At 61.0% G+C, this 26714-nt stretch overlaps 4 protein-coding genes across 4 annotated transcripts; 3 read left to right on the forward strand and 1 right to left on the reverse strand.

The window, feature by feature from the left end:
* Positions 1–14466: 14466 nt before the first annotated feature.
* On the forward strand, positions 14467–17394 carry PLICBS_001287 (uncharacterized protein; the record flags this gene model as incomplete). The annotated part of the gene is made up of 2 exons (XM_018317658.2): positions 14467–14971; positions 16022–17394. The coding sequence occupies 2 exons, from the start codon at positions 14467–14469 to the stop codon at positions 17392–17394; spliced, it is 1878 nt and encodes a 625-aa protein (XP_018183183.2).
* A 950-nt stretch (positions 17395–18344) lies between these two features.
* Positions 18345–19349, forward strand: PLICBS_001288 (uncharacterized protein; the record flags this gene model as incomplete). Its single annotated transcript, XM_018317657.1, has 1 exon — positions 18345–19349. One exon carries the CDS (start codon positions 18345–18347, stop codon positions 19347–19349), a length of 1005 nt encoding a protein of 334 aa, XP_018183182.1.
* Positions 19350–20152: 803 nt separating this feature from the next.
* PLICBS_001289 (uncharacterized protein) lies at positions 20153–23850 on the reverse strand (the record flags this gene model as incomplete). Its single annotated transcript, XM_065599785.1, has 4 exons — positions 20153–22644; positions 22960–23164; positions 23224–23636; positions 23691–23850. 4 exons carry the CDS (start codon positions 23848–23850, stop codon positions 20153–20155), a joined length of 3270 nt encoding a protein of 1089 aa, XP_065455857.1.
* Positions 23851–24322: 472 nt separating this feature from the next.
* PLICBS_001290 (uncharacterized protein) lies at positions 24323–26672 on the forward strand (the record flags this gene model as incomplete). The annotated part of the gene is made up of 3 exons (XM_018317655.1): positions 24323–24455; positions 24517–24684; positions 24742–26672. The coding sequence occupies 3 exons, from the start codon at positions 24323–24325 to the stop codon at positions 26670–26672; spliced, it is 2232 nt and encodes a 743-aa protein (XP_018183180.1).
* Between the last annotated feature and the right edge of the window lie 42 nt (positions 26673–26714).

The following is a 26714-nucleotide window of genomic DNA, read 5'->3' on the forward strand; positions in this document are numbered from 1 at the left end:
GTGAGAGAAGGGAAAGGATGGAAGGGAGAGGGACGGCGGTGGCAGGGCTATCGATGGCAGCCGGGTGAGGCGAGAAGCCACAAACCATCAACCCCGGGCTGTCGTGCCAGCATGCCCTGCTCGCCCGGCTACCTGCCATCCTGCTCTGTCTATCAGGCTGATGGGCGCACTTAAGGTGCTGCTGATCATGCGGACGCTATCGATCGTGGATGACAGGCACTAGATGTGCCACAGCCCCGGGAGAGCGACAGGAGGCATGTGCTTGTCGTGCCGTTCGTTGGTTGGGGTGCGAGCACAAGTCGGCGACCAGGAATAGCCTTTGGGCCTGCAGTTCGTACCTCTACTCGGGACCAGGACACATACCAGGTCATGCCGGGTGATTAGTGCAGTGCGTGTTCGTAGGGTGCCGAGCAACCTTGCGATTGCAATGGTACAGTATTCCTGCTAAGGCGTTGTAGTCAGTGTCCCGCAGTGGTCAAGTGCTCGTCCCCGCCCGTTGGTCGACGGTTCGAGACCAGCTGGTAGTTGCCGCTGCTGGCCCCCACACCCCGCCCGGGGCACAGCATCGAAAGGTAATCTGGAGGAGGCTTGTGAGGGGATGGCAGTCAGAGTGTGCCGGGGTGGGGAGGAGAGGGATCCGACACGCAAAGACTGAGCGGGTGAGCGAGTGATGGCTTCTGGTTCGTACCTCAGGCTGCCGTCAACCCTGCGTGAGGCAGCCAGGCAAACTCCTTGCCCGCAGGAGTAGCAGTACATTGCTCCCGCGCATGCGGCGACAGCTGAGCCCTGTAGATGTACCCGCCATGGATGCAACATTACAACCCAAACAGCAGTCGCAACCGTCGCACCTGAGGACGGGAGGGAATGGACCGCAGATGGAGCCCGAAAGCTGTCAGGCCCTGCGCAAAGCTGTCCCGGACTGCCTGTATTGGGCGTGCCACCCCTCTCCTCGATTTACTGCGGTTGCGACGCTCCTCAACACCACTACGAGAAGGGCTTCCGTCGCCTGCATCCACTGCCCGCTGGTGCATGAAGGTAGCTGAGGCGTGCATTCGGACGAGGTACAGCCCATGTGTACACCACCCGGGTTGCCTTACTGTACAGACACTCACTCGTAGCATTGAATTGGCGCCCACACCGTTCCCCCGCGGCGCACTTTCCAGCCCGCAAAGGACAGACCACAGACTTGCATTGCGAGAACGAGCCTTTCGCTCAGCGGTCGGAGACGCTGAGGCGTGTTGCATTCGGCTGCCGCGGTGTTTGAGCTTCTGGGCAGGTAGGTACCTTCTGCTCGTCACCGTCGTCAACTCCCGTCTCGAGCGACCCTCCTGCACGTCCCTCATCAAGAGCTCCGCGGACAATCAACCTTTCTAGGAGGTGAGACACGCATGTGCAAGGCATCTTCCGGTGACGCTCGCCTGGGCTCATACTATCCAGAGATCGGGCAGGAGAGGGCCCGGATATTACGAGGAGCTATCAATAGGAGGAGCCTCGAAACCTGAGAGACAACCGTTGCATGGGCCCAAGCCTTGAGTCGGTTGGGTCTGCCAAGCAGGATGGGTAGGGTCCGCCCTGGCACCGGCCCGCCTCCCCCCAGCGACCCAAGCTGCCGGGCCCATGACAAGGTGCTGCAAAGGTGATGAAGGTGGTCACAGACACCGCCAAGCCAACGACAGGCTAGCACACTCATAGCCTTCACCGGTCTGGGCCGAAGGGGCACCGGGAAAGATAGCGAGAGCCGAGACCAGTCACAGGGCCAGACATAGGAAACCACCTGGCATTTTGCCACAGCCGTACCGCGACAGCCCGGAGCCGTGCCACAGCCCAGGAAGCATGGAGCGAAATGATGCCACTTTTTTCGGCGAGCGGGTGTCTCGGTTTGCATGAGGTCGGCGAGGTGTTCGTATGAATGCCAATAACGAATTCCCTTGACGGGCCTTGCCTCTTGCTGCGAGGACCCAGTTGCAGTCTCGAACTCAAGTGCCCGCCGGAGTCCGCGACGGATCTCAAGTAATAGCGCCTGGGACTCGCGCTAATAGACGCCGAAATTACTCACCAAATCTGCAGGACGTGGCCTGTTACTTGGGAACAGCATGTTGCTGCCAGTGGCAGACGGACGCGCCACTAACTCTATCGACGTGAAGCCAACCGAGCCGCCGTGACCTGGCGAGAGACCACCCCCGCCTGTTGTTGCACCAACGCCGTTGACAAGCTCCCGCCTGGGCCCAACCAACGGAAGCTTGACAGCCACCAGACGGCCCAGAAACAGGCAAAATTCAGACTTTGGGCCAGCTGCGGGAGCGTTGAGGGCAAAAGGCGTGCGGTGTTGGCTCTGGGGCCCGTCTGCTGCCCGGAGTGTCTTGAGTGACGTCGGCTGGCGCAGAGTCTGTTAGCGACACGCCGGAGCCACGTTGACGCCGCCTCTGCGCCCGGAGGGTCGCCCACGGCCGCCCCCTTGCCTGACTTGGCTGCAGGTGGGGGCGCCCTATCCGGCTGCTTGGGTCTGGCCTCCCGTCGAGGAACTGCCGTGCGGCGGCTGTGCCACAGCCTCACGCGCATGTGCACCCGAGCAACTGCCAGATGCTTCACCGACGACCCAGCATCCCCAGGAGAAGGAACCATGTAACTTAATTCGCACAGCGCAGCACTGAGGGCACCACGGGGCATGGGTGCCAGCTCCAGCTCTACGGTACGCCGCGCTATTAGTCGCAGCTCGTCTGGTCTCGTCTGGTCTCGTCTCGCAGAGCCTGGTGCCCGCCCCCGCCAGCGCGGCCTGCATGTGGTCGATCGTCCATTATTAGGTAGTCGTGGTTGACACCGTGGGAGGGGGTCTCTCAGCGCTCAATTCAGCGCGCCAGGCCTCCCGTCCACCCCCAACCCGGCAGCAATACCCAGGTCACGCCGTTGACGCAAGCGAGATCCATGATGCCACCTTGAGGCGTCCACGCAACAGCTCGACTCGATAATGGCGGCGCCGCCGCCACTTGGGAGAATGTCGTTGCAGCGTTGTCGTCGTCCACTCGGCCGTGGGGGTGACTTGGTCCTGCGCAAGGTAAGGTAAGGGACCCACGGACAACGTACGGTCGGGACCCGCGCCCTGCCAAAGCCCAGCCCGGGCCGCATTTTGCCCAAACTGCGTCCCTCACTGCTGCCACGCCCGGCGGTACCTAGGTAGCTGCGGTTCCCGTCACGTCACTGCCGCCTGCGGGCCCATCACGCGCAGGGGCGTGAGAGATCTGCTACCCAAGCAAGGTATGTAGGCGCCCGCCGCGCCATGTGTCTTGTGCGATGCGATGGAATCGTGCGTGATAATACTGCAAGCACGGCAGGCGCATCGTAAATGTGGTTATACTCGTATGAATGCATAGGTGCCAAGGAGCCGGCAAGATTGGATACTAGCAGCAATAGAGACAAATCCAGTTGCCATGGGCGCTCAAAATAGCCCGGCCCGCAGTCTTACGAGCCACGAAAAAGCCCAAACCTGGGCGAGGAAAGACGAGTTGTCGTTGAGGAGCATTGAGCGCGCGCGGCACAGCCCGCGCTGTCAACGACGATCCCCCGGCAGTGACACGAATATGGAGGTGGCGAAGACAGCTGCGACGGGGGTGCCAGCACCACGGCGCTGGAAAGTGGGCAGCCCGGGACGAAAGCTCCCGCCTGGTTCCCGGCCTCCGCTCAAAATTTGCGTACAGACGGGAACCTGGAATCACAGACCCCGGAGGTTACGAGATAAGGTAAGTACCTACCTAATATACACCAAGGTGACTCTGCGGGCGGGATTTGCACCCGTCCCTCCCCGCTCATAGGCCCATCCAAGCGAATGGAGCGGCATATTATACCAGCAGGAAACCATATAGCCATGGAGCCAGCCTACACGGGGGTTGTTAATGACGCGAGTCTTGCTTTGGCCCGCGGGCCAGCAACAGTGGCCCGGGTCCCGTAGCCCCCATGCTTGGCCGGCATGTGCCAGGCAACCTGGTAATTAGCAGGTGCCATATCGTCGCACGCCACTTTGTCGTATAGGCCACTGCAGGTGTGCGCCCGCGCCAACGCATGGGGCAGGGCTGTTCCTCTCCCAGCTGCACGGCGCCGAGCAGGAGGTTCACGGTTCGAGCCAACGTTGGACCCAACGGCTTGGGCCAGGGCTGCCGCTTGTCTCATTTCAGCGCAAGACACTGCCCATGGGGGCAAGGCACCCACCGCTGGTCCACGTCCTCAACAGGCATGCCTTTGCAGACCTTTGGCAGTTTCCGGCCCGTTGGTGGCGTTGCGTTGGATCGAGCGCCCGGGCCCGCTCTGGAGTTTTGCCCAGATTGCCCGTTCACAAGGTTGAAGGTGCTGCTGCACTCCATATACCCTCTCTCATTTTCTGTCCCTCGAATGCTGCTGGCCCACACTTGTGCAGCATTCCAGCGACCTGCCAGGCTGAGCGACGTTGGCTCCCGTCTACAAGACTCGCCGTTCCGGACGTTGAAAGCAACAGGCGCGTTGAGGGGTTCCCCGTCAGCCGATCGTGCCAAAGTTCAATGAGAAACCAAAATCAGCTGTTGAAGCACCCATAACCATCGCCCCAACCCGCCATGGCGGCGTCTGGTTCCAGAGATCGGGATCGAGGTGCCGATGGCGTTGCAGGCGTCCATCAATCTGTCAAGGCCCGGCACCAAGAACCAAGCGTGTGGCTGGTGAGGCATGGTGGGGGCCGTAGGTCACTCAAGGACGGGCAGCAGTGGACCTTCCAGGTTCGCCCACGGCCTGCGTACCTACATCCACGAGGCACTGACCTTGCGTTGGTAACCAATCGCTGTTGAAAGCCCTCAAGCAGTGTGATGGGTGATGCGTGAAGTCTCCCGTGTTATGCCGGCGGGGCCTCATCTACCCAGGGGTCATCAGCAGGGCAGGTCGACGCGTGAGGAGAAACGTACGAAGTTGGGAGAGAGAGTCGCCTGAGGGTCAAGTCCGGCTCAGCGTGTGATGCACGGTGCGTCCAACGAAGGCACATTCTGGGGCTGGCTCCCTCGCCCAGGCACTCATTGCAAGACCCATACAGTTCAACTCGTGACAGAACAGGACCGGCAGCCTGGTACAGCTTGTGGTGACTCGAAACCTGCAGGCTCCGGCAACAGCATCAACAACGAAGTCTCCTTGCAATGTTGGCAGGATCGGTTGGTTGTCGGTCCACAGAGTCGGGCCTCGGGACGACCCAGCTCCGGGCGTTTGGGCCTGGTGTCTCGCGGGGGGACCGGTGGTGGACTGCCAACACTTTTGGGGGCCATCGCACTGATTGCCTATCCGGGCACCGCGGATGAGAGCGAGCGCGGCCTGGGCGTCAAGTCGCTCCAGCACCACTCTTCCGTCTGTACCAGCAGGGGCCGCCCGCCAACCACCAGCACTTCGGGCTGCAGTGCCAAGACTGCTCACGTCTCCTCTGGGAGTGGACGGCACAGTGAGGGAATGGAGCACAATGGGATGTCTCAGTGATGCAGAGGGAGATGAGCAAACCCAGAGCCAGACAGCAGAACCACCTGGGCAGAACCAGAACCAGAACCAGGACCAGGACCAGGACCAGGGCGCCACCTCCGACGGCCGGCCAGGAGAGCAAGCAAGCCCGCAAAGTCCAGATGAGGGGTGCATCTGGGGAATGGCGGTTGGGTGATGTGATTGCTCACCCCAAGTGAGCTTGGGATACTACTTCGGGGGCAGGCGTGGGCGGCCGTCGGCACAGGGTACAATAAAAGAGGCCAGGCAGTCAGAATCAAGCACACAAGGCGAAGAAACAAGCGATCCTGACAGGATGACAGGATACCGAGAGCACCAGGCTCGCCTGGCCGATGTGTGTCGATGTCGGGGACCCTTGCTGGATTGGTGCTCGGCAACCGCAAGACATGATCAGGGGCGGAGAGGGCAATTGACGGGCGCATTGGTGGAGATTCGAAGGGTGGGAGGGGGTGGCATTAGTGACAATGCCACTGACTCCACGGGCCCATCGGCAGGTGGGAGCGATGCGCCTTCCTGGTATTGCTTCCACTGCCAGCGGCCGCGGCGGAGGAGCACACCAAGTGGTTATTTTGCACCCCAGCACCAGTAGGTCGTACGAGAGAAGAGGAACCGCCCTTGGATCGTGGCTGCTACGACAGGCAATGGGCTCGATCTGCTGGGAGAGCTCACCCTGCTTGATACGTCTTTGCTAGGCAAGGGCATCATGCTGGCCGATGTCATTTGCAGGACGAGCAGGCGCGAGTACTCTCTTTCCCGGCAACTGCCCAGTCCCTACCTAGTACCTGCTCTCTGCGTAGTAGACGTCTGGAGGACATGCCTACAAGGCGAGGTAAGGTACCTGCCTAGTAGGTAGGTACGAAATCCGAGATCCATTCCATGGTGGCCGTGCCTGCCTACCAACACCAACAACACAACACCACGGGCGTTGCTCTGCCCCATTGGGCCACCAGCCTCAGCCCTATGGGGAGACTTTGCACAATCCACCACACAGTCGAGCCGCACCGCCTCCTCCGCTGCAGCCCTTTCGAAGGCGCACTCTCCTCCACAATGTGGCAGCAACAACCAATTGCCTACTGCACCTATGCAAGGGCTGATACCGAGCGTCATTAATCTAGTTCCGAGAGCGGGGACCGAGAGTTGGCATGTCGTTCCCTTTCAGCGACGTGTTCTCCGTGCCGTCTTCGTTGTCTCCAGACCCAAATCGCGGCGCATTCGTTCGGGTCCATGGACGGACCTTGGCAAAGGAGCACAAGTTCAGTCCGACGCCGCAGCCGCGACAGCCGGCGCTCGGCAAGTTCCAGCAATCTTCGAGCATTTGGTGAGCGTCCTGAAACACGCCAGACGAGGATGCGGCTTGGTCCCTGCCATGCCTGCCACCAGTGACCTCGGTGCATAGCTCCATCCGACCAGGCCTCCTCCATTGGAAAGAAACGAGGACGAGCAACAGTGCCGGGACAGACTCCACTCCGAGGCGAATTCGGCTGTCGCCGTCATCGCACCTCGCTGCTGTGCCGCAAATCTATGGGAGCGCAGACACAGGCTCACGGCGTTGCCTGTTTTGCAGGCGTGTGGTACATACGGACTACTCGTTTTCCTCGGTTTCGGACCCCACAAGTCGGCATCACATCGTGCCGACGGATCCACCTTCACTTGGTGGTGAGAGAGACGACTATCGAGGGTTGGATGGCTTCATGCCAGAACTCCCCGTCAGTTCACTAACCCCAAAAAGCGTCCAAGACCGCAGCGAGCGCTCGATAACATTGCGTCTCGGTTAAACGTGCCAATGGTCAAAAGTCGACAATCACGCTTGACACCACCAACGTGCAGTACAGACGACGTGCCATCTCGGTTCCCCAGAGGGCGCACACCCAGAAATCAACCCCCCCGGTCTGCTTACCTGGGACTAGCGCGACGAATTGCACCTGCGCCGGGCGTCACTGCGGTTGGGGGTTTTGCCGGTCTGTCCTCACAGAGCCGCAAGTCGGGGCCCATGTGGTCCCCTGTGGCCCAATGACGGTCCTTGGCAGGGCCTCATCGCCTCTCGCCAGACATCGCAGCGCCTACTGCTTATGCCTGCAGAGACCGTCAGGGCTCGTGAAAGGCCGGCGAGGACACGAGGTCCCGTTTTGGGTCAGTAAACGAGCTGCAACCGGTGCCCGGTTTGGCCAAAGGAGCCAAGATATCCGCTGCAGCACACTCATTAGCACGTGTTGTTTTCATCTTGCCGAATATGCCAGTGCGTTCGCTTGGAGGCGTTCCGGGGTGGCTCCGTGGCGGCCGCCACAGGGCTGAATGGGATCGTGCTGGCAACCAGTCAGTCGCTGCCGCATCATGGCGCTCGACCGCGTTCTGCCACCAAATCGAAGGAACAGGGGATCAACTAGTCAACGCCGCCTGCAATGGAAAGGAGGCGTCGGACCTGCGGACCGCCACATGATTTGTCTGTTGACGACGTCTGAACCCTTGTGCAGCAATTTCTGCGCAAACCCTTCATGCTCCCCGGATACGCCGAAACCATGCATGATCTTCCGTGTGAATTGTTTGGCATCACAACGTGACAAGCACCTCATCCGAAGACTCTCCGAGGGGTCGCTGAGCGAGGTTCACTGCTTTCGCACGCGGCGCGGAATCCAAGCCGCGATGGGTCTGCTGCTTCACGATTGTCCGGATTAAGATGGGTGCTGGCAGGGGAGCAACGTGCGGTTCCCGCCCGGCCGGATCCAAGGCCACCCACGCTGGCCAAATCCTGCGGCCCTTTGCAAGGCCGGACAGGGGCATCGGCTTGATGGCTGCGACCCTGGGCTGCCGGTGCAGACGGGACGGGAGGACCGACAGGTTTGAGATCACTGGGCTCAAAGTTGTGCTGACTGGACCGGCTGGGCAGGATGACTGCAGCAGAACTGCGGGCCCCATGCCACGTCTGTGTCGAACTGGACACGGAGGTGTCGAAGTGGTCGCAAGGCATGGCCAACCGCGTTGCTGCATGAACACTCGCCAGTCGACGAAGCGCAACACCACGAGAGCACAATGTCCAAGTTGGATGTCACTGCGTCGCATGACAGTGCGTTGCATCGCGCTCCTCATCGGGGGTGGCCCAGTCTGATATGTCCGCTCACAAGCAGCTGTCACTGCCGTGCACTCACGAGCTGACTTGTGACGAGTATGTATCCCGTGCTTCGTGCTAGCCAAACAGTGGTGACAACGGGCGTCCTGACCCTTCCCCACCCCATCTGCGACTTGTGTCGGCAACAGGAGCGCGTGTTCAAGACAGGTTCTCCAGCCATGAACGATGTTTTCAAGAAACCGTTTAACCAGGACGCGATACCCGTCAATGCAACGCAGTCGCGGAGACTGCTTGGCAAGTGTGTGTGAACAAGGATGGTGACCGGGTGGGTATGATGCGAGCACTCCGTCTCGGCGCTTGGGCACCGCCTCACCTCACTTCTTTTTTTAAATTTTGCCTTCTGCGCCTCCAAGGCACGTCGAGCAGCACTGGGGCCCCAGTGACCAGGATGGGATCCCCCCCCGCCCAAAACTGATTCGCTCGGGGACTTGACCGGGGTCAAACGCGCCGCTCCCTGCACAGCGCGCGTCTAATAGCCCGTCGACCATTGATCTGAGGAGCTACCGCTGGGACTTGAATTTGCCTGGCCGAATCGGGCCAAATCAATTCGTTCAACGGGGGGTTGATCGCCAGGCCCCAGTCCGTACACTATTCTTCTTGGGGTCACATCCTGCGCGAGAGCCCTGGCCAGATATGCACCGCAAATGGGGAGGAGTGAGAAGATGATGCCGCGCATCCACGATGACCGCTCGGTCGCGAAGGCGAACCGCTTCGTTGACGAACATTCTGATTGGGCCATGATCTCAAGCTTGACAAGGAACGTTCATTGATGAATCCCTTCGGTATCTGCAACAGAGTCGTCGCGAGACGGCTCCGAGACACCGAAAATGGGTGCGAGTGCCATGGGCGTGTCTCGCCCTTTCAAACAAGGCTCGGTGCAAGAAGTCCTGCTGTCCAGCATGGCCTCGTGTGTCCCGGCGATCCTGTCTCTGCAGCGCTCAGGTTCGTGCGGGGCTCACAAGAGGGCAGACAGAGCAGAACGCCACGCCGCCCACCTGTGACGTTCAGTTGGGGCTCTCTCCATTGGCTGAGTACGCCTCTGCCCAGCGAGCGGTTGAAACAGTCGTGCACGGCTCCAGAGGCAGATGTTACGACAACAGCAAAAACGTTTGCCTCCTTCCTCACGGGTGAATCCAAAGGTGGCACCTCACCAACGCCAAGACCCTTTTTGCCCGTTGTGCCGGTCTAGTGGGCATTACCCTGTGCAGGGCGAGAGATCCCCGTGTTACACCCAAACTGAGGATTTGGCGACGGGCAGATCCGTCTGCTCCCGGACAGTATCACCTCTGGCCTGGAAATCACACCGCCAGGAGGTGTCGACCAGCGCGGGACTGGTGTTGGAACAGAAAAATCCTCCCGGCGCGCAGGTGAGAATGCCGTGGCCGCAGAGCCGCATCGATGTGCCTTTCCTCCCTGCTGCACCGACAAAAGACTCTGCCGGGGTTTCCTGGTAAAGGCGTGTGCCCGCGCCTATCAAGCCCCAATTGCGGCCAGCCAACCACTGACCCCAGCACCCATGCGGGGTCCCAGCGGCACATTTCATCCACGGGTGGCGGTAAAAGGGGGCGAGGTGTACTTGCTTGCTGCCAAGCTCCCCGCTACAGATCAAAGTTAATCAACCTCCACCGGCGAGGCTAACTAACGTGGGCAACGGTAAGCGAGAGTTTTGGCTGGGCAGGCGACCTGGCGTGGTCTCGGCGTGTTCCATCGGAGTGCCCTGGACGTACGAGAATCGCGCCTGCTAGGTTAACTGCATACTTGGAACCTTGGGCTCGTACGCGGACGAGTCACAAAGTCGGGCTCGTCGAGGAGTATTGGCTCGCTGGATGGAGATGGTTCATGGCGTATGGCGGTTTGGCCGTTGGCGTTGCAAAGCGCGTGCCGTGCCCGCGGTCAACCGTGTCTTCGTTTCGCTCTGAGAGATGAGGACGTTGTACTTCCGCGGCGGCAACCGTGTGTTGCAGCACGCGATTATACCCCCTCGAGCACAGTCAACCTGGAAGCCGGGGTAGCGGAAACTCTGCCATGTCCAGGGTGTGCTCGGGGCAAGCCGTTGCCTTGCCCATGGCGCCCGGCAGGCAGACACTGGGGAGGCGGTCCCGCAGGGACCCAGATTCGGCTGTTGGTTGATGACGCTTTGCCTTGCCTGCCAGTGACGGACGGCAGACGCGCGCATGCAAGGAGCACTGTCGGCTCTGTGTGACACTGCGCCCGAACAACGCAGTATACGATGACGATGAACGACGAAAGCCGCAGCACACGGAGCGGGAGATGGCACGCCCTGGCGCGGAGCAGATTCTAGACACACGATTCAACTTGCTGGTGGAGACGGGAGTTGCATGCACAGGCAGTTCGCCAGGCGATCTGGCGCGAGGCGGTTGAACACGGGAACCTGGGGACCGTGATGACAAGGCAACGACGCCGGGGAGGGTGGTTCGCTGGTTGCCCTGGCCCCCCGGCTGTGCGCGCATCCGTCGGAGCTGGTAGGCGACTTGTGTCATGGTGAACGAAGCCTATTGGGGGTTAAGATGCAACAAAGAGACACGACCAGATGACGATGCGCAGCAGCACCGAGATCCCGGTGCATGACACCTTGCCCGCTGCCGGGTGCTGGTGAGAGCGGCCCGTCGATTTACTCTGGCGTTGTTCTGCGCCAAGGATCGGACGGAAAGCAAGGTACCTTGCGAACTGACACCAGTGACACCTCGAATTGGGTGAGAGCTTGGGATCGATCACTGGCAGTGTGTATTCCGCGGTGCGGTCGGCAAAGGCTTCCGGCGGCTCAGACTCGGGGAGCACCGGCAGCCCAGGCAAGGCGTCACAGGCGCGGGGCAGACGGTTCCGCATGGGGCGCAACCTCCGCTGTAATTGCAGTACCTGCTCGAAGTACAGCAATGTCGCGGACAACGAGGGATGTGCGCAACCCAACCCGGTGCCGAACAGGCCCGCTGCGACATGAGGACGCAAGCGGGTCGAGGTCAAGAGTCGTGATCGGAGCGACGACGGCGCGGCAACGCGGTTCTTCGCCCGTGGTGACTTTCCAAGGCAAGCTTCCGCCAGCGCACTGGTGTCGGCAAAGCACTCGCACACACTCTCGAGGCCTGTGTCGCAACTCGCAGGTGAGGCAGGAGGATGCGACGCCGGAGAGGGCGAATCGAGGCAGCCGCCAGAGAGTGAGTTCCGCTGTGACGGCCGCCCGTGCGACGTAGGACAAGCCCTTTTTTTCTTCTTCTTTTCTGACATGTCGACGGGCGGCCAGCGGGTTACAGTGGGCGAGTGGGTGCCAGATGGTGCCGTGGCCAGCGGGCGATCCGTCGCCGCCTCGGAGCCGTAGGAATCCGTCCAAGGGATCCCTGCGCGGCCAGTGGGCTCTGTGAGGTGCTGGTGGCAGTGGGCCCTGTAAGGTAACGATGAGATGCGTTCGCCCACCCAGGCGGGCCTCTGAACGGATTGGAAGCCTGCAGCCACTGGCGACCTGGTCAGTGGGACATCGCCGTTCAATCTCAGTGAGAGGGCATCTCACATCACCGAACGGAGATGGGGGGCAGGGGAGGGGCGTCGAGCCTGCCTCGCCACCTGTCTGTCTCTCTCTCGGTCTGTCTGTATGGCTGACTGGTTGCGTGCCTCGCCTCGCATATTACGAGGATATGCTTTGAAGCTCGTTCCTCACCAGGCCTCCCTGCCTCGGGCTGCAGACGCTTCTTGCGTCCATGACGAGACGCTGCTCTGGCCTTGTGAGCGGAGAGGCGCCATCCATCCCGCCGCGGCTTTGGCGCCAAGCGGGTGACTTTCGCTCGCATGCCAGTCGAGACATGCCTGACGACTCATTCCACCGCTCTACGTTGACGGGCTGCTGCCCCGTCCCCCATGTTCCACCTATCTATAGACGGTCCCCTTTCTTTGGCACCGCGCGGGGCGAGCGGGAGCAGCACCAGCAGGGTCCCCAGGCGGATTGGGAGCATTGGAGCAGCATGTGCGAAAAAAAAGCAATTTATGATCCAGAGACACGCCAGTCCGCGGGTCATGTGTGTCTCAGACCTGCCGCGCTGTGTGTGCAGGACTCTAGTAATGTATGCGCGGTACGTCCATAACGGCCGCGCCATGACATGCCAATGCCATGCCACTCGCCATGCCTTCTGCCTCGACCGGTTTGTGGGGGGTGGCAGAGAGGGAGGGAGGGAGGGAAGCCACTGGCTGTTGACTCTTGAAATGCGACACACGTCCGCCTTCGAGCCAATGCCCACGGCCCGCAGCAGAGTGTGAAGCCCTCGAGAGGTTCGCTGGCTGTCGGCAGACGACCTGTCCCCTTTGGGACTAGCTCGTCCGATACCCAGGCTCGGTACGTACTCTGCCTCTGCCCTGTGTCGTTCTGTGGTGGCAGTGGAGCTCTTGTGTCATGCCGGGGACCCCCTGAAGGTCGCCGCGCATCGCCCTTCGCCTGGGCCGTGCTTGCTGCTGCCGGCGCGTTGGCCAGCACCCTGCGGGCTGCGATGGACCTGGGTGGGCTGGCCCGGGCTGCTCGTTTCTCGGGTCGGTACCTCGTCCTTGTAGGGGTACTCGCGTCCCCTCCCTCCCCCTCCCTTATCCCTCTGAAGGCTGGGGGCGTCGACCGCCTGCGAGACGGTCTGGACTCGCCGGCGGCAACCTTGCGCCCACTGAGCCTGCTGAGCCCGCCCCTCCAACCTGGGCTGGGGGCCTTCCCCTCCCGCGTACCGCTACTTGGGCCTACCGCCTGCAGGCTTACCATTTCCCTCTGCCAGCCGGACAAGACGATCTCCTCCTCTGCGCCCACCACACGGGGCCCAGCGAGAGCGAGAGCCAGAGCCCAGAGCCCAGAGGCCAGACCCCCCCCCGCCTTTATCATCAACCTTCTTCACGGAACCTACACGCCTCCTGGGCCACCCCCCCTCCAATCCACACCAACTCATCTTCACGCCCGCCCGGGCGCCTCTGCACCCCCTCCCTGGCCCCCCTCCCTCTCCCCGCCGGGATGCGCAAGCGCAGGGCTCTCTCGAGTCCTGAATTAGCCCACTGTTGGATGCCGTCTTTTTCTTCCCACCACAGGATCTCGCGCCGTGCGCCTTCTCACACCCCTCCCCTTGTCCTTGGGAACCGCCCCCCCGGATGAGGCTGGCACTCCCCCCTTCTCTGCCCTACGAGAGTAAACCATTAGCCTGGCATCGTTTGACTCCCTCCTTGAGGTCGATCCCGTCCAACTGGGCCCAGTCCTCTGGCAACTCAGATGCACGCTGCCTATATCTACTTCGTGGGGCCCCCAACATCCCAAGGCTTCGGACGGACACACAAGCCTCTCATCGACAAAGCTCTGCTGCCTCGCTTGACGTTGCAACTCTTCGACAGCCTCACTCGTTGGCAGCTCACAATCCATTCCACGCCAGCTCGGGTGGGAATAAACACTGCACATAGTTGCTGTGCTGCACTCCTCGCCTACCGGTCCCGCGCCACCTGGCCCGCTCGCGAACCCGCCGACGGCAAAACACTCGGCCTGATCACCATCAGTGAGGAGGGAAAAAGCACCAGTTTCCCGCTTGGCCAACATCTTCGGAACGACAGAGGGAGGTAGCGCGGAAAGAGACACTGTTCGGGCACGTCATAGTCGCGACCTCGACCCTCCCCTGCACGCAGCTCTCCCGAGGCCCCGCCACAGTTCCTCGGCGGCCCCGTGAGACACCATTACCGTGACACATTTGAACGTGGGAAAAAAGCACAATCTCGAAGGGTGAGCAGCTGGTTCAAATAACGTGGCGCCCGCCCACACTCGAGGGCCACGACCGCTGACGATGTCCGACAGAGAATCCTCTTGAATGAGACGCACCATGGCCGCCATGGCCGAGCAACCCTTCCACATGTTCCAGCATCAACAACAAAGCTACCCCGAGCCTCCTCAGCACGCCTTCACGTCTCCCCCGATGGACATGGGCCTCACTGCCGATGCCGCCTTTGGCGCCGGCTTCCCACGCTCAGGCCAGGACGCCTATCCGGCGGCGACCCCCATGGGCTTCGAAGCCTCGCTCTACGCCGACACGCCAAACTACATCCTCAACGGTCGCGCTTCTCCGGGATCGTATCACGACGACAGTGACATGCGATTGCCGTCCTCGAGCCTTTCCTCGGCTTCTGCGCCGTCAGCACCCTCATCGGCCATCGGCTCGCCGCAGTCCAACCACGGCCAACTCGGCGGCGTCGCCGACTGGAACGCACAGGGCATGGCTGTGCAGCCGAGCATCGTTGGCAACGACTACATGAGCGGCGCCGAGTACTTCCCCGGCGCAGGCATAGAAGATCTGGGCGCCTTCGACTTTGGCGCCGCGCAGACGAAGACATTCGTTGGTGAGTGCACACTCCCTTTTTTGAGTCTCTGCTTTCCAGGCGCCTCGCGCCGTTTGGCCACCTCCACCGTTCCCACAGCACCGGGCTCCAGATAACCTTTCGGGGGGCATCGCGCTACCAGCTGTTGGGGCCGTTTGTTTTTTTGCGACGCCCCAGCCGTTGCAGGCCGTTGCAAGTGCAACGCCCAACTGGAGGTTTCCGGTGCCTGAGTGTTGGCCGGCATGGCCGCACGAATTGCAGCACCACCCGACCCCTGCCTCACATCTTTTACCCTGTGCCTGGCCCTGGCCCGACTTCAAAAAGATCCTGATGGTTCCTTTTGCCCTCGTCGTTCATTGCCATCGACCTCGGTGCCTCCGCGCGATCCCATTCGGGCTCGCCTTGTCAGTTTTCACATTGGGGTCTCACGGCCTCGACGGCCTCTCAGTGGGCGGCCCTGCAGGAGGGCTCCGCTGCTCAGCTGGCTACGGACGCTGCGCCTGAGACATTTTGGGAAGTGGTACCCGCTCCGGGCGGCGCGGTCGTCAGTGATGTGGTGCCTGAGCGGCAACGCGGCGGTCCGCTGGCTCAACTGCGACCCCCGCCCACGGAGATGGAAGCATGCGCAGACCTGCAGTGCAGTGCAGCGCAGCGCAGCCACTGAAGGCCGATTCCGCTCCGCCAAGCGGTGGGCTGCCCGGGCCTCGCAGGGCCTCCCAGGCTTCCAAGGTTCCGATGCCTGCTGGGGAGGCAGCCGTCCACCCACACCCACCTGCCCACGCATCCCTCACCCACCCACTCCACTGCCGACGGGCGGGCGGGCAGTGCAAGCCTCTGGGCTGCCTGCCGTCTTCCCACTCTCCCACACACACCTCATCATCACCAGCACCTTCACCTATTTTGTGTCGTCATCGCCAGCTGGGGCCCGCGCTCACCCCCTTCCCTTCTGCCTGCCTGCGTGCTGCGATGCGTTTCTAGACCCTCGCCGCCGCCGCCGCAGCCAACCTCGTTGTCGCTTTCGGTGACGCCCGTGGCCAATCATGCTTGCTGACTCTTTCCCTCTCGGCTCAGACCCGTCGTTGATCCATCCCGAGATCGCGCGTCCGCCCATGGCCATCTCGCCTTATGACGGCCACTTCCAGCAGCCTCCCAATCCTTTCGTTCCCTCGCCTTCCGTCTCCTCATCGCCTCAGCCCAACCTCCTCCGCACCAACAGCTCTTCTCCCTACCTTCACAACGGGCCCTTCCAGGCCGCCTACGCCGGCAGCCCTTATGGAGCGCCCATGGACACGGGCCGTCGCGTCAGCATGCCTGGCAGCTTCATTTCGCCCGGCTCCGCCGAGTACCACAGCAGCGACGAGACCAAGGAGAAGCAGCGCTGCACTTATCCCGACTGCGGCAAGGTCTTCAAGGATCTAAAGGCGCACATGCTCACGCATCAGAATGAGCGCCCCGAGAAGTGCCCCATCCAGACCTGCGAGTATCACGTCAAAGGCTTTGCTCGCAAGTATGACAAGAACCGTCACACCTTGACGCACTATAAGGGCACCATGGTGTGCGGCTTTTGCCCTGGATCTGGATCGCCGGCGGAGAAGTCGTTCAACAGGGCCGACGTCTTCAAGAGGCACCTGACCGCGGTCCATGGCGTTGAGCAGACGCCTCCCAACAGCCGCAAGAAGACCCCGACTGGCGTCAGTGCTGGCAAGAAGCTCACGGGCTATGCTCCAGATGCTACGGGCAAGTGCAGCACATGCTCTCAGACCTTCTCCAACGCCCAGGACTTCTACGAGCATCTGGACGACTGTGTGCTGCGCATCGTGCAGCAGGAGGACCCGGCAGAGGCCATCAACGCCCAGCGCCTGGCCGAGGTTGAGAACGACAAGAGCGTCCACCAGACGCTGGAGAAGAACAACCTGCCCACAACCACGCAGACGGTCCAGACGGAAGATGACGACGAAGACGACGACATGGAGGACGAGAACGACGCTGATGAGACGACGTCAAGAGCCAACTCGTCCCCCTCGGCGAAGAAGAAGGCGAATCCCCCCAACGGTGTCCAGAAGTCGCGTGGCATGACGCACTCGCGTGGTGGCGTCCCGCTGGCCACCAAGGCTCGCGGTCGCAAGAACCGCCGCGACTACCCGTCGTCTTGGGGATTTGACAAGGGCCAGATGAACATGAAGAAGCGCATCATGGCTGTGTTTGACGGTCCCCGCCGCCTGGCCAAGGACGACATGATGCTCTCCACGGACCACGAGGTGCGCATCAAGCTGTCGGATGGCAAGTCATACGTGACGGACCTAGACGTGCAGACGCTGAAGCGCGCCGAGGGCTTCCTTGGTGCCACGGACGACGAGAAGGGCCCGTGGATCTCGGATGACCCGACCGAGGAGCAGCTCAAGGAGATGAAGGAGATGCTGGAGACCAACACTGCCTCCATCTAATGACACATGTACAGGATCAACAATCATCCTACCTTCCCGCGAAAAACGAGACTGGGAGTGTGGGCTTCATGGGAAGAATACCACTTGACCACTTAGATGGAAGCATGGCGGACGGCGCACGGAGGACTACGGGATATCCAACGGTTTCAAGGTTGACGGCAGGGACGGTGTTTGGGGCTAGGGCTGTTTGGCCTTTTTTTCTTTCTTGTTGTTTCTGCTCTTGCCGGGTTTGTTTGACGACTTGGATGGGCCATGCCAACTAGGGACTCCTCTCTTTGCCGGGAGTGAGCTGATGTACTTGATACCCTGAGGTTTCACTGCGAGTAGGGTCGCATTGATTGACAGTCGGCGTCGATTCGACTGTAATATCAGCTGGATACTTCTTAATTCCAAAAAGGGGGCGGATGCTCATCTCCCTTGTCAGACTCTCAAAAAGGATGCTGATGCTCAGTGAGATGCGATTCCTGCAGTGTTTTGTCCCAGGCTCCAGGCGAGGTTGAACGTTGGATTGTGTTGAGGCTTCGAAGGCAGGACCGTGGCTGGCCAATTCGGGAGGGCGGGTCGCCAGCATCAAATTTTGGGCCTGCCTGGCCGTGCCACTTCCCCCACCATACACGGCAGCCCTCTGCCTCACTCGGTTCAAATCCAAGCCCCACGAGTCCACGACGGTCAAGAAATATTGTGGCAATACTCTACTGGCATCTTTGTAAAGGATCCGGCTATTGACGCTCGTGACTTGCAACGCTTGAAGACGGCCGCTCCCCATGTTGCATGAAGCTGACTTCTCCTGCGCCCCCTTCAGCATCTCGTGAGACGCGCGCCTCTGACGATACAACACCACCGTGGCTCTCGCCAGCCCTGCTTCTCTCAAACAAGCTGTCGCGCTATAGAACACTCGCTCGTCAGAGCCCTTGCCGCCTGCGCGGCGTCGACTTACCAAACAGGGGCCCATGGCGCTCACGTCGCGCATCTCCCTCAAGGGCAGCGAGCCTTCGGGCCCGGAGGACTACCTGTCCACGTCGCTGGGCGTCATCTTCCCCGATGATGTGACCAACCAGCACGGCGACGCGGAGCACAGCCTGGTGTACGCGTCGCCGCACCTGCCGCAGCCACTGCTCCTGGACCTGGCCGACCCGGAGGGCGAGACGGACCGCCGGCTGTTCAGTCATTACCTGTGGAACGCGAGCCTGTTGCTGGCCGAGCTGGTGGAGAGGGACACGCTGGGAGTGCCGGACGCGGACCAAGGTGACGGGGGCGATGAGGCGGGTGTGGGACTCGGCGAGGGCGTGAGCTTCGACGTCCGCGGCAAGGCTATCGTGGAGCTGGGTGCCGGCACGGCGCTGCCGAGCATGATGGCGGGCCTGCTGGGCGCGGAGCGCGTCGTCGTCACCGACTACCCGGCGCCGACGGTCATCCAGACGCTGCGCGAGAACATTGCGCGCAACATCCAGCCGTCGCTGGCGCCGACGGGTGGCGAGCAGGCCGTGACGCCACCGGCGAAGGTGCTGGTCACGGGCCACTCGTGGGGAGAACTGCCCGCCGACGACGCGTTCCTCGCGGCGAACCGGCACGCCTTCGACCGGGTCTTTGTCGCCGACTGTCTGTGGATGCCGTGGCAGCACGAGAACCTCCACCGATCCATCGACCACTTTCTGCGACGGCGGCCCGGCGGGGGCAACAACGACAACGACGACGATGATGGGTCCTCGGCGGCGGCGGCGGCGGCGGCGGCGGCACGGTGCTGGGTCGTCGCTGGGTTCCACACGGGGCGCGAGAAGATGCGCGGCTTCTTCGAGGACGCGGCGCTGGCGCGGGCGGGGCTCGAGGTCGAACGCATCTGGGAGAGGGACTGCGACGGGCGGGAGCGGGAGTGGTCGTGGGACCGCGAGGACGACGTCACGGTGCGCAAGAGGTGGCTTGTTATCGCGGTGCTGAAGCGCAAGGACACGACCTGAAGACCTGGATGGAGCATCCTGCAGGGAGGGATCGGGAGCACGGAAAGAGTATAGCATGGATAGATGGATGAATGCTGCGGTGAGAGGTCGACATGGGAACCCTTGGTCGAGCTGGAAACAACTACACCGACCAATACCCTCACTCGTTTCCGTCTTCCGAGCACGGAGGTCCTTGTGCTCATCATGCAGCCGGTGACCGTATTTCCTCAACTCCCCTTGAACGACATAGTACTTCCAAAGAGGCCGCCGAAGGCGGAGTCCATCCGCCCACGCGCTCAACACCTCTCTCCGTCAATGCGAAACTCAAACCTGCCCACGTTCCCGGCAAGCAACCGAGCTCCGCCAAGAGCGCGTCTTTCCGCCGTTGACCTCGCAGACGATGGGGGACGGGAACGAGGAGAACCGGTTTGTGTGGCCATGCGTTGTTTCCCCTCGTCTCGGTTTTGTTTGGGGCGAGCATCCATCCTGGTTGACAGGCAGTACCTGGTCTGGATGTCCGCCGCGCTGGCTGATACGTAGATCTGAAAAAGGTTTCATACGATTTACATGCATCATCCATGCCGCCGCGAGCCGCCGGGCCAAGAGGACCCAAAGGTCACTTGGCTGAATGTGGATGAAAAGTATAACCAAGCCAATCGACCTATCACTAGACGTATAGTTGGCATTGTCATATCTAGACGAAACATACAGCAGGCGGGCGGTGCGCGAATGCTTGCTTGCTTGCTTAATGGCGATTCTATGCAAATGGCAATACTACATTTCGTATCGCTGTGCTTAAACATTGTCTGCCCCCCTTGGCGTCATCAGTTGGCCGCCTCTATCGTGGGCCCCTTCTCCTCCATTCCAACTACCACGTCGTAGTTGACGCGCACGTTCTCGGCCCCGCTGAGCGCGCGAGTCATCATGCTCTCGTGCTTCTCGCGCACCAGCCGCCTCATCGCGCCGACCAAGAAGCCGGCGACTACTTCGACGGACCAGCTGTCCGGGACGAGCTGCAGGACCTCCACTACATCGAACCAGCCGCCGAATCGCTCCAGCAGGGAACTCGTCTGTTCGACACGATCACCCATGTTGTCGATGGTGAGGAACTCGCGCAGGACAACTTGGAACAGGCGTTCTTGCTGCTCCAGCTCCGGCAGGCTGTCTCCACGCCGCCGGTTCTCCGGCGGGACATAGACGCTGGTGCCGCCGCGGAGACAGTACGCGACGGCCGTGTCGTAGTCGCCCAACCGATGCACCAGCAGTCGGATCGCGTCCTCGTGATGTCGTTCGCGGCCCGCCAGGATGATTGTCTCCGGCACCAGAAGGTCGCCCGGCAAGCTCGTGATGCGGGCTTTGATGGCTGCGGAGTCGTACTCGTGCGCCCCGCCGAGGAGCTGAAGAAGCCGCAGGCGACTCTGCCAGACTTCGTCGTTTTCGGGCGCGTTTTCTCTCAGGAAGTGATGGTACGTCGGCTTTGGCGCTTGCAGCGCGCGGTATGAATCGTACGCCGACATGACGGCTTCTCTGCTCGCAGCCGATGACTCAAGATCGCCCAAGACCACATCGAGATAGTACGTGATCAGCTCGTTCACGTACGCCGTGTGCCCCTTGCCGAAGACGAGATGCTCCAGGTAGTATTTGACGGCGTCTGGTGCCTCTTGCCGGAGGATCTCGACTGCCCGACTCGGCTCAAACTTGGGAGCCCTCGCGCCGTCCTCTGCGAACACCTGGACACCCAACCTCGGGTTGCGCCGTGCGAGCCATATGCCATACTCCTGAACCAGGCTCTGGCTGCTAATCTTTCTGAGGTAGTCCCGGACTCTCCTCTCACCATCGACCAGTTCCTGGCCGTCGTCTCTCTCTCCTTCCACGATCCTCCTCCAGGTGGCCAGCACGTCGCTCGACCGCTTTCGGCTCTGATACAGCCGGCTGAGGACAAAGAGTCTGTGATACGATTCGAGGAGGTCGACGGCTCGATCGAAGCAGTCGACGCCCTTGTCGACGAGGTCATTTAGCTCGGCTCGAACGGTAGAGCCGCTTGTAGCGCCTCGCCGCGAAGGCTGGTCCAGCTCGAGGAGCACCGTCAGAAGGGCAGCATCGACGGTCCGAAACACGTCGTGTTCGTCCGGGACGCTACCAAAGCCCTTCATTTTCCTCCAAGCAGACAGGAAGCGCCGCAAGAAGTTCATCACTCTCAACGACACGCTGCTGATGCCTCCTTTGGCGATTTCGTCAAAAGATGTATTTCGCAGGAATGCTTCTGCCACGGTTCGAACGCCGCCATAAATCCACGTGCCACGGCGGCCCTCGACGATTTCATTGCGAACGCCAGGTATCAAGGACAGAACAACTCTTGGGTCGAGTTTGCTGTCCACCAGAACCTCCTCGAGGGCACTCATCTCGCCATCTGACAATCGCTCCGACTCGGACGAAGTCAAGAGACTGATGAGCAGTAAAAGGCCAGCCTTCTGTCGTAGGTAGCCAAGCGTCAAGAACTCAAGCTCGGTTCGGGCATCTCGCCCGCGGATTGAGCCGAGCATGGTGAAGATAGCATGGCGGTCTATGCCTCTCGGGTCTGTGCAACCATATGGGCACGAGGCATCAAGGACGGAGTCGAGTTGGACGATCAGCGGGTTCCGGGCGGCCCACCATATCTGCTCGCGGCACCACACTGCCAGCTTGACCTCCGCCTTGGCTAGCCGGCGCGTGAACTCTTCTCCTTCCGACTTCCGTGCAGCCTCCCAACCGTCCGGGAGTGACTCTTCATCTTGAGAGTCATCGCGTTCAAACAGCTCCCGCTCCTTGGACAATCGTTCGATAGATAGTGCTGTCCGGGAATCTGAGCTCTTAAGCGATGTTGTAGATGCCTCGATAGGGCCCGGAAACGGTGAAAATCGCGTGAGGCTCAGCTTCTCCACGATCTCTTCAAAGTGGATCTCGTCGTGACCTACCAAGGAGCGTATCCCATATGGATTGGGATCCTTGAAGTCATGGGGCACTAGCCAGTGTCTCTCTGGATTCGCCTCCTCGCCAGCATCCCAGCGCTGAATCTCCAGACCGTGGATAGCGCCAGCGTCATCTGTGGATTTTTTCGTCATCGAAGCCAGCACGTAGCCTTCTTCTTCTTCGCCGTAGCCGGAGCGGGATGAGACTAGGTCCGCCTGCTTGCCGTCAACCGCGATTTGCCGCGGGTATTGCTCGAACTCAAGAGTTGATCGAGTTGTATCCCCATCTAGACTGACAAACATGCCGATACCAGGATCTGATGGACTGGTTCCAATCACGAGAAGGAACTCGTCGGGAGTTGGGGACGCTATATGCGGTGTAAGCAGCACGGGAGGCTGCGGCGTTGCCGGTCGCTCCAACACATGACTTGCAGATGCGGCATCGGGCGGCGCGGCCGGTAGAGGCTTGTCGGTTTGAGGAGGAGCATCGCTAGGTTCGGTTGGTGGATGTGGGCTTGATGAGGGAGCAGGAGGCGATAACTGCTGTGGTTCGCCGTCCTGACTGCGTGCCTGTCCCGGCTCCTGCAGGCGGGACTGACCTGTTATGGACGCTCCCAAGCTCACACTACGACTGTGGCTTTGAGCGGTAGAGGTTGGGCGATTCTCGGCGGAAGAAGCGCTACGAACGATGCCCCCGGTTGTGTCGGAAGACAGAGACTGTACTTGCCCGACCTGCTCTGGGGGTGGCGGCTCATCCAACGACGATACACTCATGAGCGGGATCTTCAGCCGCCTCTCAACATCCAATAGCGCGTACGACCTCGCATCGGCAACGCATGCTATCGAGTCGCGGCGGAGCGTAAACGCACTGCCAGCGTAATCGATGTTCTGAAAGTTATGTTAGCGGCTGCAAGTGATAAAAAATCACAGATGCCTTGCAAGCTTACTCTGAGGGCTTGTATCCCTTCCCCGACTCGTACGACTTGTATGCGCCGTTTCAAGGAGAGGAGTATCGTCACTTCAGTCGCGCTCTCGGTGGGGGCCTCGTTCAAGTCGACACCGCCTATCCAATTGCAGTTCTTGACCTGGCCGGTGCCAGACACCGGACTCAACTCGGGGAGAGAGTAGAACGTGGCAGTGGAGTTGCACAGGATGCAGGCCTTGCCTACCATGGGCAGGAGGAGGATCTGCTGTATGCCGGGCCGAGTGTTGGGGAGAGCTCCTGGCGCTTCGACGTAGGGGGGCGACAGTCTCGAGGCAAGGATGAATACGGCTCGCGCGGATCTGTCCGAGGGGTCGGGAGGTATCTTGACGAAGTGAAGCAGCTCGGATGCAGACGTGCCGACGTAAAGGTTGCCATCTAGCGGCCGGTTAGCTTGACCGGCGGCAGTCGCGGGGTCGGAGCGCAACAAACCAAAATATTCGACACAGTTAATCTTTATGCCGTCCTGTGGTCCGTCCGCTGACAGAGGAACATTGTCCAGCAGGGGACGCAGCACGTACGGCCCATCTTCGCGATGCGGGCTCGGAGCGTGGCGCGGCGACTCGTTGCCGCCTGGTTCCTGGGTCGTCATGGCGGCGCTGGCATCATCGAGGAGGCATTCTCGCACGGTTGCTGGCTGCGGCACTAGCAGGAGCAGCCTGTGAGAAAAAGGTGGTGCCGAGGAAGCAAGGCAGAGACAGGTTCAGGTAGACGATGCGCCTTGTCTTGGGGCGGACGTTGATGGACTGGAGGGAGCTGTCACGGGCGAGGCTGAGGTGAGTTCCTGAGGTGAGCCGAGCACAGGTGGGTGGGGCACCTGCTGGGGGAAGCGCTACGTAACCACAATTGACACCAACCTCAAACCGGCCCCTGTGGCGCCAGCCGAGCTGTCGAACTGCCACCTGCATCCAATTCAGCTGCGCCGGCGCCGTCGTCCTGGGGAACACGTTGACCCAAGCGTTGCAGCGTCGAGTCGCGCGTCACAACCTAGCAAAGTCCTCGCCGATTCCCTCAGCCCGTCTCGAGAGGCACAACCGACGACGCTGCCTTCCGATGCCATCGTCATGGCCATGCAAGCGACAGACCATCTCGACCTCGGCGCAATGACGGACCAGCCGCAGGCGGCCCAGGCCGCGACGGCCGACCGTGGTTTCGACGGCGGCAACAAGTTTCAGCACGCCATCTCGGCGTGGAGGAGTATGTCGTCAATGAGCGTCCTGGCCGGCCAAAGGCCTTTGTTGCTGACCACGGCACACAGATCTTGACCTGACGACTCTGACGGCCAACCTCGACAACACGGCGTCGGAGATTGTCGCATACCAGCGAGACTCGACCGTACAGAGGAAGGAATTGGCGCAGAAGACCAAGGACTTCAAGAAGCTCGACGACTCGACGAAGCTCGTGGAGATCAAGGGCCTTCTTAAAGGTTCACCTACCTGACCGCCCCCCATCTTGGAGCGGATGCTGATGCCTTAAACCCTAGCTTACCAGACATTCATCGATCATCTGACAAACCATTCGAAGTCTGTCAATTCGGCATTTTCCCAGGCGTACACATCCTTGTCCGACGTGCCTGATCCTTACCCACTCCTCGAAGCCTCGGTCGACTCCATGCTCGTGTCGGAGGAAACGCTTCCGAAGCTCACCGAGGAAAACCAACACCTGCAGAGCAACGTCTCGAAGCTCACGACGCAACTAGAAGAGACTGAGTCGAAGCTTCAGTCAGAGCGGACTGCGCGAAAAGAGCTGGAGGATACCTTGGAGTCTCGTGTGAAGGAAGTCGAGTCTTCCTGGACAGCTGTACTGGAAGAGAGGAAGGACAACTGGGAGGCCAAAGAGAAGAGCTTGGAAGACAAGTTGGAGAACCAAGACCGCCTCCTGAACGAGATGCGTGCCAGCTACGAAGTCACTCAGCGGCTCGGCAAGAATGGAGAGGATCAAGACGCCCAGCGTGGCCGGGTCTCCAGTGCAGAGCTGGAAATGCTTCATTCGGACCTCGAGCGTACCTCGTCTAGGCTGGCTGAGGTAGAGGCACGCAACGAGCAAATGAGGCTGGAGCTGGCACAGGCCAAGTCCTCTGCGTCGGCCCAGCCAGAGAAGTCCCTCGAAGATGACCCTGGCTATATGCGAATGCGGTCGGAAAACTCCTCGTTGATCCGCAAGCTGGACACTGCAAGGCTGGAGCGAGAGGGCCTCAAGCGCGACCTGGATTCTCGTGTCCGGACGATGGAACGGGAGGTGACGCTGCTCAAAGAAGAGCGGGAGTCGCTCAAGACAAAGGTGCAGAAGTGGAGCGACTACGACGACATGAAGCAAGAACTCGAGGTGCTCAAGAGCATCGAGTTCTCAACCGGAGACGATGATGACGTCCGCGACAAGGTGGAGTCGGAAGCCGGGGCCGCCAAGGGTGACAGCCTGGAAAGGCTGCTACTGTCACGAAACAAGAAGCTCGGTGACGAGCTCACGATACTCCGTGTATCGCATCAGGACCTGCAGTCCCGGTTGGAGGACCTCCAGGAAGAGCTTTCCCGGACGAACGCGGAGCTGGAAAAGTCGCAGAACCTCAACGAGAAGCTGGAGAGCGACCTCGAGAGCATGCAGGCTGAGGGCGCCAACGCGTTCCCATCTGGCGCCTCGGTCGCAGGGACGTACGTGACTCGAGCGCAGACTCGCAGGGGAAGGATCTCGCCGACATCGTCCATCATCAGTGGTATCGATCCTCGGGCGGGGCCAGGCGAACGAGAACCCATGGGCGGCGGCTCTGGCATCTTACCCATGGTCACGGCTCAGCGCGACCGGTTCAAGAAGAAGAACGCACAGCTGGAACAGGAGCTGTCAGATACGCACCGGACGGTACAGCAGCTGCGTCAGGAAGTAGCGGCGCTTCAAAAGGACAACCTGAACCTCTACGAGAAGACGCGGTACGTCTCGACGTACAGCCGAGGGGGGGCGACGACGTCGTCTTCATCAGCATACGCGTCGAATCCGAACCCCTCGACGGTGTCAATTGGCGGGACCGGGAACCCGGGGATCTCGCTCGATCGGTACCAAAAGGCTTACGAGTCCAACATATCGCCGTTCGCAGCATTCAGAGGCCGGGAGTCGGCAAGGGCCTATCGGCGAATGAGCTTCCCGGAGAGGGTTGTATACTCGATCACGCGGATGGTCCTGGCGTCTCGCACGAGCAGAAACCTGTTTGCGGCGTATTGTGTGGCACTCCATCTCATAGTCTTCTTCTCTCTGTATTGGCTTGGCAGCGCAGACTTTGAAAAGCACGGCAGCAACTTTGGGTCTGCCGCTGCTGCTGCGGCGGCGGCAGCAGGTGGCGGAGGAGGTGGAGGTGGCGCCGGCGGCTCGCTGAAGGACGGCGCCGCACATGGCAAGTGGAAAGAGGACGGGTTCAGCGGGCAGTGAGCGGCGCCGCTGCGCACGTGTACGAAGTAGGATGATGGGCGC

This window comes from Purpureocillium lilacinum (assembly GCF_023168085.1).
Source record: "Purpureocillium lilacinum CBS 284.36 DNA, scaffold_1, whole genome shotgun sequence".
Classification (NCBI taxonomy): Eukaryota; Fungi; Ascomycota; class Sordariomycetes; order Hypocreales; family Ophiocordycipitaceae; genus Purpureocillium; species Purpureocillium lilacinum.